Below are 10,948 nucleotides of genomic sequence, written 5' to 3'. Positions count from 1 at the left end.
TTGTACACTTTTACATAAAGGCAGCGGGGGTGATGTTACATTGCAATTTACTTGGGACACACTAGTTCAAAAGACAAGGTGTTTGCTTTTTTTAGAGTTCAAACCAGGGACATTGCTTCTCTTTAATAAGGTCACTTTAAAATTCAGCAGTTTCTTAAATTGTGTAAAGTTCACAGGACTGACCGTCTCTAAAATTGAGTCGCAACGTTGCATCGATCCGACTCATGGGCACCATTGCAATATTAAAGTATATTGTAATCGTGCAAATGCAATAACTGGATATTGCACAGCACAAAGATGCAATCACAGATATTATCGCCAGCATTGTAGTCTAAAAACAAAACTATGAATTTAAAGTTAACGACCCTTTAATAACCAAGCTAACTAAGACCATGAATTCATGACAAGCGTGTACTTTTAAACAGGAGTATTTTGTGGTGTGTTATAAACAAAGACATCAGCAAATGTATTGTCAATTATCAGCTCATTTTAATTGCAATTTTTTTATTCCCACAGAGGGGGCACAGAAAGATTCAAACAGCTGGAAAACTAAGCTAGAAATACAATGCAAGTTTGGAAGTAAAAACATACATTGAAGTGAGATTCAATACGATGGAGGTGCAAATGTCTACTTATTTTACCCAACACAATGAAACCATATGTTCACATTCCAACAGTTTGATTATAAAAGACATGTTTATGCAGACAAATGTTCAAAGTTAATTGACAACTTCTACATACAGAGGTATTCCACAATCCCTATTCCATTGCGTGTATGTGTCCAACATATTCAAATTAATAATTTCACGTAAATACAAAAGTTTGAGTTTGAACTTAAAACTAGTAAATGCTGAATTTATAATTTGGAAACTATAAACTCCTGAATAATTCAGTGCTCCTCCCGAGTAGTTCTCTATTTTGAATGAGAGAATAAAGGCTTGAGTTCATCGTCAGTTGTAGCATCAGATTTCTGTTTTAGCTCCTGATCACCAGCAGTTACACCCCAACTATCTGGTTTGGATAAACTTGCAGAGAATGGCCGACCTGAAGAAGGTTTCAAATTTTCCCAGTAAGATCGACGAGCTCTGAAAAAAATATCAATAAAACAGTGTTACTGTATATTTACATATGCATAGAAAACTTTACATTTACTTGAAGCAAAAAATAGATTAAGATTAAAGTGGGAGTGTCGTCACCTGTGCACGCGCGGGAATCGATTCCCAACCGACGATAACGCACGCTAAAAATGCAATGGCTCACGCGTAGACGTTTTTATGCGCAGGCGCAGACTCCCCCGCTTTAATAAGCAGAATGAGTATAGCTATATACACATATTTTGCACACGTGTCATTTCTGTCACAAGACTATATTAATTTGCATACTCATCGTCTTCAACCCACAGCAGATTACAGTAAGTAAATACATAAAAATTCCAAACGGCAGCCAATCACAAACCCTGAACTGACTGGCATGTAACAAACTAGTGAATACATTAGTTTATTATACATCTGACACCGAAAGACATAGAATTGACCAGTCCATGAAACGCTGTTTAGACAGGTTCAAATGTTTTTCCTATTGTGCGTCACGTTTGCGTCACATTCAAATGCTTTTCTTGGTTTATTTCAGATGCAGAGTCGCTATCAGCGTGGGATGGAAATAGAATTCAGTTACTGAACGTGAACGTTGGCGCTGCACTCTGTTGTCATTTCATGATATTATCTCATTAAATTATTACCACAAGTAGGAAAAATATATATATATTTATAATTATCACAACAATACAGCCTTTGTGCACATTTTGCAGTATTCTCATAACCTCATATGACCATATTTGGGAAGTGGCTGGTAAAGATCAATATTGCTTTTGAGACAGGATATTTGTTTACGCATCAGATTTCGTATTTCACTTTTTAACTTCCAAGATGATTTACTGCCAACATATCTTTGTCCAAAGTTTGAGGCAACATACATTATTACGTCATCACATATTTGTTATATGGCGAAATGCTGCAGTATATAGTAGTGACAGCGATGAGATGCATTATGGGTACTACAACATTGCAGGGTTCTCCCTACGGCATTATAGAGTAGGGGTTCCCAACTGTTAAATTTTGGATAAACAATAGAACCAATTTAACATGACGATGAATACAATAAGTTATTAATAAGTTCTATTATGCAAATTGGATGATACTGTATGCAATATACGAGTAAACAAACATTTTATGAACAATATCGCAGTGCATTTTCTTCATTTGCATATTCAAAGCTTTAATGTCTTCATAGTCAAATATCAAATCAAATAACTTGCTCACAACTGAATTAGAGTACACGTTTAGCTTACTTGTATGCATATTAAATCTTGTTCAAAAAACGGAAATTGCATTTTATTATAAATCTATTCAAGAAATTTATCGATTTTTAAAAATGACAGGCACATGCATGAATGCACACACACACTTGAATGAATGAATGGATGCATGCATGCATGCATGCAGGCATGCAGGCCAAGAACTTCAGCCCCAGTATGTTTATGAATATGAATTTAAGTTAGTTGTACATTACATACCTAGCTCTGACCCATGGTTTGGTGTGCAGTCTAAGACCATCTCCCCATGGAGCATGCTTCTCGGAGCCAGCTGGCAGGAAACCACGTTCTGGTGCCAATTCTTCAGAAATGGCACGTGTATGGTACGGTTCGAAACCACAACAGCCTCCAATGAAACGCACACCCAATTTATAAGCTTCACGTGCATATTCTTGTATTTCCCAACGTGTACACACACGTGGTTCCAAACCTGGTGAAAGAAAAAAAATCAATCAATTTCCTGATCAGATCAAGTTAAAATGCAATGGGAAAACTGGCTGTTGTTGCACAAATAAAATTACTATAAATATGAACTTCCGAGGGTACATAACTCAACTGGAATTTTATTATACAGTACTAACTTTTTCCAACACCTATTTTTTTTTTGTGGTTCTGAGTTTGTGCACACAAAATAGCCACAAATGATCAATTAGTGCTTTCACAGAAATACACAATGCCCTCATTCGTAATCTTACCATTATGAAAAGTCCTATAATCAGAACAATCAATTTAATTTTTCGTATGGCAGATTATTATTTACGATACTACTTTGCAGAGTGTCCAGTAATAAAAAAAAAATCAATAATGTAGCTTTGTTATATTTCACATTCCTGTATTCAAATGACAAATTTCACACCTCAACTCAGCATACTAAAGTTATCATCTAGTTATTTTTTAGTTCGTACTAAGTGTCCATTCACGTTTTAGTGTGTGGGGGGGTGTTGATCTCCTAGTCTTTGCGAGGGAACTGCACAAATGCAATAAAATAAACCGGTCATTTTACCGCGGCTGTAAACAGACTTAATAAAAAAACTGGCTTTATACGGAAATGGCACCCAAGGATTTCATTTAGCATAAAATGGCTCAAGGTAGAAGCCTAGTCATAATTTTTGACAAAATTGGTCATAAATCGCATGACAATGTTCATTAGTTTATTATGTACAATCATGAAGCTAATGTTCTATGGTATAATGAAATAGCATTATTCTGTGTGTTACAGTTATGCTTTTTGAGAAACGTGTCCTAATATTTCTTAAAAATTGCTATTTTTAGAACAATTCCATAGAACATAATGTTAAAGAAAAAAATGGATTTTTTGACACTTTTTAAAACCCCGATTTTTTTAATAATTCAGAACAGGTACCCCATCATATTAACAATGTATGATTTTTTCAGACTATATCACCAGGCTAGATTTTGAGATATTACGTAATATCTCTGCCATAGGAACCTGTGGTAAAGGCGTTATAATAGTGTCAAAATGGCGACTTTCCACTAAAATACAACCATTAATTTCTCGAAAAAAAGGCTGGTGACCCCCAACTTTTTTTGGTCAATATCCTTATATTGCCTTGGAGTACAATTTATTGCAAAATGAATAAATTCTGTTTTTTTTTAATTTATGAGTAGGCTTCTACCTTAAGGGCATAGTGTTCCATTCCCTACATCATGAATCGTTTTTTTGTTAGGAGGGGGGGTCAATTAACACGTCTTGCTGTCAACAAGTTCACGGCAGCATTTGCATGCAGATTTTTGCAAAGTTTGTGGGTTTCCGTAATTATCAATTGGTGAACTGTTTTAATAGAATTTTTCAAAAAATAATTTAAAGACAACAGGTAGTAGTCAAAATTGTTAGTTAAGACTACAATGCACAATACATAAATAGACTAATAACGAGTACTCACTAAATGGGAATTCCGGTAAATCAATAAATCCTTGTTTATTAGCATCTGGTGTTAGATAACCCAATGGTTGAGTCATCAAGTGAGCTTTGAGTCCGGCACCATCTAAAGCATTTTTCATTTCACGAATGGCAGCAAGAGTAGTCGTAGGGTCAAAATGGCAATTCAAACCTACAATATCAGCACCTGTAAAACAAGTTATTTTTTTTGTAAAATTATTTTTGACTTAAAGAGCGGTGGTCGTCGTGCAGCGATTTGGAACTCCTAGCGAAATATACAATGTATGTAAAACAATGTGGCTATGTTTGTCCCAATCTTCTGAAGGAAAGTGCAGACTATAAACAGGACTATTTTATGAATTTGTGATGAAACGAGGGAACTGGTGGTCGCTTTATCCAGTATTTATATCCTCACCTGCTTTAACTAATCTGACAGCGCATTCACCAGTTGACACTCCATGCAGATCACCATCAGGTCCTATACATAGCGTAGTGGCAACTGGTAAACCAGTAGCTTTACATACTTCTGTTGCCCATTCAGCCTCTTCTACATGCTCAAAATACTAGTGCAAAGTTGAATAAAATAACGATTTCAAATTCATTCATTCATTCATTCATTCATTCATTCATTCATTCATTCATTCATTCATTCATTCATTCATTCATTCATTCATTGTAACACCATGGCCAGAACTTTAATTTTCGTAGAGGTGTAATTTAATTGTAAAACCTTACCTCTGCTATAAGGAAATCTACTTTATTCTCCATGAACACGCTCATTTGTTTCTGAAACTCCTTCTGGGTAAATTCTTTGCCTTTACCACTGAGATATGTTGGCGTTTGTGACACGCCTCCAGCCACCAAAGCACCACCTTCGTTTGCCACCTCCCTGGCTATTAGACAGGCTTCATTGTTTACATTGTAACCCTGTGAAAATATATAAACATCAGGTTTTTTTCACATATTAGAAACCTGATGAGCAAGCGTGGGGCAATAACTTTCAAGTTTGACCTAATCATGGAACCAATATGACATTTCGTCATTATGCCCACTAAGAATGTGGCCATGAATACTGTATAGTAAAACGGCGTGGATGTGCAAAAAAGAATGCACTGACTCCGACCTGTCTCTAACAACGACATCGAACACAGTACTTACAAGTAGCTGTCTGTTACGGAAATACATTTAGACCAGAATACTATAACGGTATTCAAGTGATTAAGTGTCAGGTGCAAAATAGTTGTGAGTAGTGACCTAATATATATCTAGAATCATAAGCACTCTAGCTTAATGCAACTTTTGGATTCTACCTACGAAAGATTCAGCCTATCACAACGTATATATTTTAGCCAATCAGATCCCCCTCCTTATTGACCTATTACAAACATGTAATATATCCTCTTCCCGCCTAAATTCAAGAATGTACCATTCCCCCATAAATTGAGAAATTGTCCTTGTACTTGTCAGATGCTGTTTTATGTTAGTATAATAAACCCCGTTACTTCCTCAAGCCGTAGTTATTTCTATCCACCCGAATCTCTTCTATACAATTCTACACAATACCATAACGCTTGTACATCTAGTTGTGCATCAAGCACAGGAATATCAATCCACACTGCGAATATTTTCATGAATGAAAACTCTGGCGTTTTCTTTACATTATATATTATGCATATTAAGTTTAACTTTATTGGTCTATCTGTGCATATACTGGATTAATATTGCAAGATTTTCATAAGAATATGCATTAGCAGTTAATACAAATGTTCATAATGAAGATTCAAATATAATATTTATACTTACAGTCATCTTCTTAGGGTCAATATTTCCCCTGTTCTGCAACTTATCATCACTAGCATAGAAAGTAAATGTTTGCATAACGTCAGCACCAGCACGGAGAAATTCCCGATGTAACTGACGAACTAAAGGATAAATAAAATGAGCATGGGTAATTGTCTCGTCTCGTAATATCTTACAACAAATATACTGATCCTGACAGGATATTGAAATGTATACCTAATATTTCCCTAATTGAATATACCCATTCACATTGTTCTCAAGTGAAAATCTGATTAATTGTTCAAAAATATTTTTAACTGTGGCCTGAACTATTTTTTTCACATTTTCACATTCCAACAATTAAAGTTAAGTTCCTGAGAAATGACCCTGTGACAATGTCATAACCTGTATTTTAAGCCAAATTGCTTGAACTACCAGATTTGTTCATTTTGAGGCAATAATTTTGTAGATTTAGTGCACACATTGCACTAAAAAAACTATTGTGTAAAAAAACATCTTTATGAAAACTACATTGGTATGGCATACGCACTACAATAATTGCTTATCTACGTTTTCAGATGATTTATAGATTAATTGCTATAGTGGCATGCCTAAGCAAATGGCAAATCCCATTCACACATATTCACCATAAACCTGAATATTGTTATTTCTGGGCTTTACCTGCTTCTGGGTTCTCCACCGTGGCCTCTGGTGTCCATGGTCCTGCCTTCACATATCCTCTCTTCTCAAGTGCAAACACAAATCCGCCATCCCCAACCACTATTTCACCAGCATTCAAACGTTCCAAAATTCCTTTAGACTTTCCACCCTTTCAAAAAAACATGAAAAACAAACTTAACTTAAAATTAAGACATGCGTATTTAATTCAAATGTTTATTCAATTATGCCAACTGTCAAAACGTCATTGTACACAGGAAGTGAACGTCTGATTTTGTCTCTAAAGCCTGAAACTTGTTGTTTAAGTTGAGCACCTTCAAAGAATGATCTTGCAGCACCCCCCCCCCTTCCAAAAAAACTACTGTACTGCATTCCAGTTGGCTGATCTGGTTATTGAAATTAACTAAACACGCATTTCTGGCTGTGTTCGCGTTTCGAAAACTTGGGAACAGCAATACTTTTCATGCTGAAATATATACACACACAATACTGCTAGTATGCAGTAGGTTAAATTAATTCAACCTTGAACAAATTAGGTTATGGCGAAAAACTCGTACCCATTTAATACTGCATGTTGTTCTGGAGTAACACAGGACTGATTTGAATTCTAATCGAAATGTTTACAACCTGTACAAAGTTTTGATTTATTTATCATTTTTTTTTCATCCGTTTTGATTAGCCGTCATTCTAAAGGGTGTAGTCTTATTTGTTTAACATATCAATGTTATGTCCAAGTTGATTATAAAAATATAGACCACTCCGACAATTACTTGTGGCACATCGCATGGTCAAATTTTACTAGCAGGACGGTCTTTAAGTTCTCTACTGTTGAGACATTAATATTATCAAACATAGACTGAATGTGTCCTTGTGCGTTTATTAAAAGCTTTTTAAAGGTCAGCGAAACAAATCAACAATCACAAAACACGCTGACCTGCATCAGTAATCTACCCTGAGAATGTTTGAACAAAATCAATCAAGGCAAGACTTAGAAACAAATTGGTTTTGGGTCAAAAGTGGCCACCAATTTGTCAAATGTCAACCAAATGAAACTTAGCAGATCACCTCATTCATGATAGAACATCTTCCAATGTCAAATGATAAAGAAATAGTTTTCAGAACAGAACGAGTTGAACGGAAGTGAGCGCGCCACCAGTGTTTTCCCGCTCCGGCGTTTTATGGTTACGTCAGTTTATATTTTTAGTAAATAGTCACTCTCCATACAGAGTCATATTCATAGAATGGGCTTTGCAATCATGCATTCTTGTTATACTGCTTTAGTAACAAACTGTAAGTATTGGTGTCCCAGTTTTATTCACTCTCGTGCGGGAAAAGGCAAGGATAATTAAAAATGACGACAAAGGTGAAAACAATTTTATGATAATTAATATTTCATCACAAGTTTTTTTTTGTGAATTATTGGCGATGGCTATGGAAATTGCAACTAAATTGATATCGGTAAGATTCTAGGGACGGCAGTAATGAACCCTAAAACGCTATTTAAGGCAAATGAACACGCGAACGCGAAACTGTTTCAAGTCATAGTACAAAACGTAAATTAGCCATTGTTTGTCCTTGCACAAGGTAATTTTTGGATTGCTCAGCGCATTTGGGTCTATGTACTGCAAGTTACAGAGCGCACACACGCATACCTAAGCGGCCGTCCCTCGGCAAATAATTAAGCCAAGGTATTTACGGTGTCGAAATCGTGAAACTACCCGTTTTTACGTAATCTGGGAAGTTCGAATTACTAAACTAAGCACAGGACAAAAGTAAATATTCATAGTATAACTGGACCGGAAGTGAAAATGTTTTACTACTCTAAATATCCAAACATATTTTAGTACAAGGTGATGATACCCGTCCATGACAGTGTTGTCAGTCATGGCAGTGGTGATGTTATTAAATAGCACTTGTGATTTTGAAATTGTGGTGGTGATATTGACATTTAACAGTTACAAATAGTTCATTACCAGGTTATGTTATATACTGTTTTGATAATGATTATTAATGATAAATTTTATTTCAAATATATCACTCATTTTTGCTACCTGTTTTGGCATTATACACGTCACGTTTTTTGCTTATACACTTGTACATACATATATACCAATTTCACTATCTAGCCTATTTCTCAGCTGATGCTAACACGACCCCGAGAAACACGCGACTGTGGGTGAACAGGGACGGGGGACTTTGTTGCAAGGAAGCACAATAATGATATTAGCAAAGAAAGTAATTGTTGCAAGTTGCGAGATACGATTTCCTTCTGTTACGAGATCCGCCATTGTTTAACATCTTGTGACCTCGCATAAAATATGTCAGGGTGTATACTCTTACATTTTACGCCGTATAGCGCCCCCCAGTGAACGTGGCGTGCACAAATGGCCACGACACCAAATAAGCAGCGCTGCTTCATTTATTGTTTACGTGGCATGTGGTTTCACAAATGGGCGCACGCCTAGTTTCTTGAAATACAACAATTTGTGCATGCATTTTTCGCAGTTTGCCGGAGCTTCTAGCAAGCTGTACTGACTCCAGTGAGTGAAATATTAAACCACGCCTCCGCCATTATATAGTACATATAATTTTACTCTTAAAAAGGTCATCACAAGTTTAGCTACTTCAATATAGGTCAAAAGCATACATTCTCATAGAACTCAATTTACATATGAATTAACACACTGGCCTCTCTATTACACGTGGAGTAAAATTTGCATCATTGCAGCCAACCATTCGAAAACCAATAGTACGCATCAACAGGTTTGTTTCTTCAACGTTCTCGAATTGTAAAACATGGCCTAGTAAAATAAGGCCAAATAAACTAGTATAGCACATGTTCGCCAATAAAAGATTCGGTAATCATTAGCATTACCATTCAAACTGATCTCGGCTCCGATAAATAAGGCATTGGTATTTTTGAAGCACATGCATGTACAGAAAAAAAAAACTAAACAAAATGCCGACGTTTCAACCTCTGTGATGACGCACAAATGTAATGACCTCGTTTGACTGAGTTGTGGATCATGACTGTTTTATATAAATAAATCGTTTTACTGCCATGTAAAAACTCCTTTGTCGAAGCGCTTTGTTGTTTGGTATGTTTGATGCTCCACACTGTCGTTTATACGAGCTTGTTTTCAACAAAACTAAAACTACATCGGGCGATTCGGTGGAAACCATCAAAAATATTATTAATTAATAGTAGGAACAACTTTAAGTTGAAAGTATTTAAATAAATTATTTCGTGAAATTGTGTATTTAAACTTTCGTATTTGTCGTACCATTGCTTGTCGTACATTGAACTGTAGTTGAATGTGAATATTAGGGGCACTTTCATTTGACAGAGGGCTACGCACGCATGTGCATTATGAATTTCGTGGAAAAAGGTATATTTTTTCGAAGTCCGCATGTTCACGAAAACTTAAAAACGTGACGTTCGAACACAACTTGGGATTACCAAAACATTATCTACTACTATTGTCCTCTTCCTGGCATTTCTCTAAAATAAGGAGTTTTGTTCCCCTCCCCCAAAGAAGTCCGCATTCTTTTTTTTTTAAAAAGTGTTATTTTTTCATTTGAAAATCGAAAAGGGTTATTTTGAATTTTTTCAGAAAACTCGTCTAGCCAAGTGCCCCCGCTATAGACACAATGAAATGTACGTCCGCGGTGAACTACGTACATGACTTTCTATATCTATGTGGCATATAGTCAATAAAACAGGCCGCGACACGTTGTTCAACAAATGTCGCATACCCGAAAAGAAAAAGAAAAGAAAAGAAAAAACGCGCAAATTACGAGAATTTTCTATCGAGCTTACCGTTTTGGACTGGTCCATGACTGGGGTTGTACAAATAGCGCGGATTAAGAGCGGAAAACGTGTTGCCGATGCACGTCGACCTGACAGAGCTAAAACAAGGCCGAACAGATGCATCATGAAGCTACTAATAGTGGTGTGTACGGCTGTTCTATTTATCAACATTCACCCGTCCACCGGTCATTTCTAAAAATTAGATCCGGTGAATTAGAAAAGGTTTTATTCTTACTCTATTTTTATCGGGTTAAGTGGAATCCAGATCGAGTTATTTTTTTTATTTATGGGTAAAACTATATGTTTAGGCCAATAAAATTTGTAAAAAAATGTCAAACGATTTGAAAAAAGCCGGTTCATTAGATCTATTTGACACTTCTGTGATCCGGCTGCTGCGTGATTCGGTCCT

General features: G+C 36.0%; 1 protein-coding gene across 1 annotated transcript; it reads right to left on the bottom strand.

The window, feature by feature from the left end:
• Positions 1-467: 467 nt before the first annotated feature.
• LOC100378580 (betaine--homocysteine S-methyltransferase 1-like) lies at positions 468-10,702 on the bottom strand. Its single transcript, XM_002737358.3, has 8 exons — positions 10,549-10,702; positions 6,732-6,879; positions 6,075-6,193; positions 5,007-5,198; positions 4,687-4,834; positions 4,276-4,458; positions 2,573-2,801; positions 468-1,085 (listed from the first exon to the last, which is right to left on the bottom strand). Exons 1-8 carry the CDS (start codon positions 10,663-10,665, stop codon positions 914-916), a joined length of 1,308 nt encoding a protein of 435 aa, XP_002737404.3. The 5' UTR covers positions 10,666-10,702; the 3' UTR covers positions 468-913.
• Positions 10,703-10,948: the final 246 nt, after the last annotated feature.

Source organism: Saccoglossus kowalevskii, chromosome 13, assembly GCF_978046115.1.
Source record: "Saccoglossus kowalevskii chromosome 13, keSacKowa6.1, whole genome shotgun sequence".
NCBI lineage: Eukaryota > Metazoa > Hemichordata > Enteropneusta > Harrimaniidae > Saccoglossus > Saccoglossus kowalevskii.
Note: the sequence above shows the minus strand (reverse complement) of the source record. Positions and strands in the feature narration are given on the sequence as shown.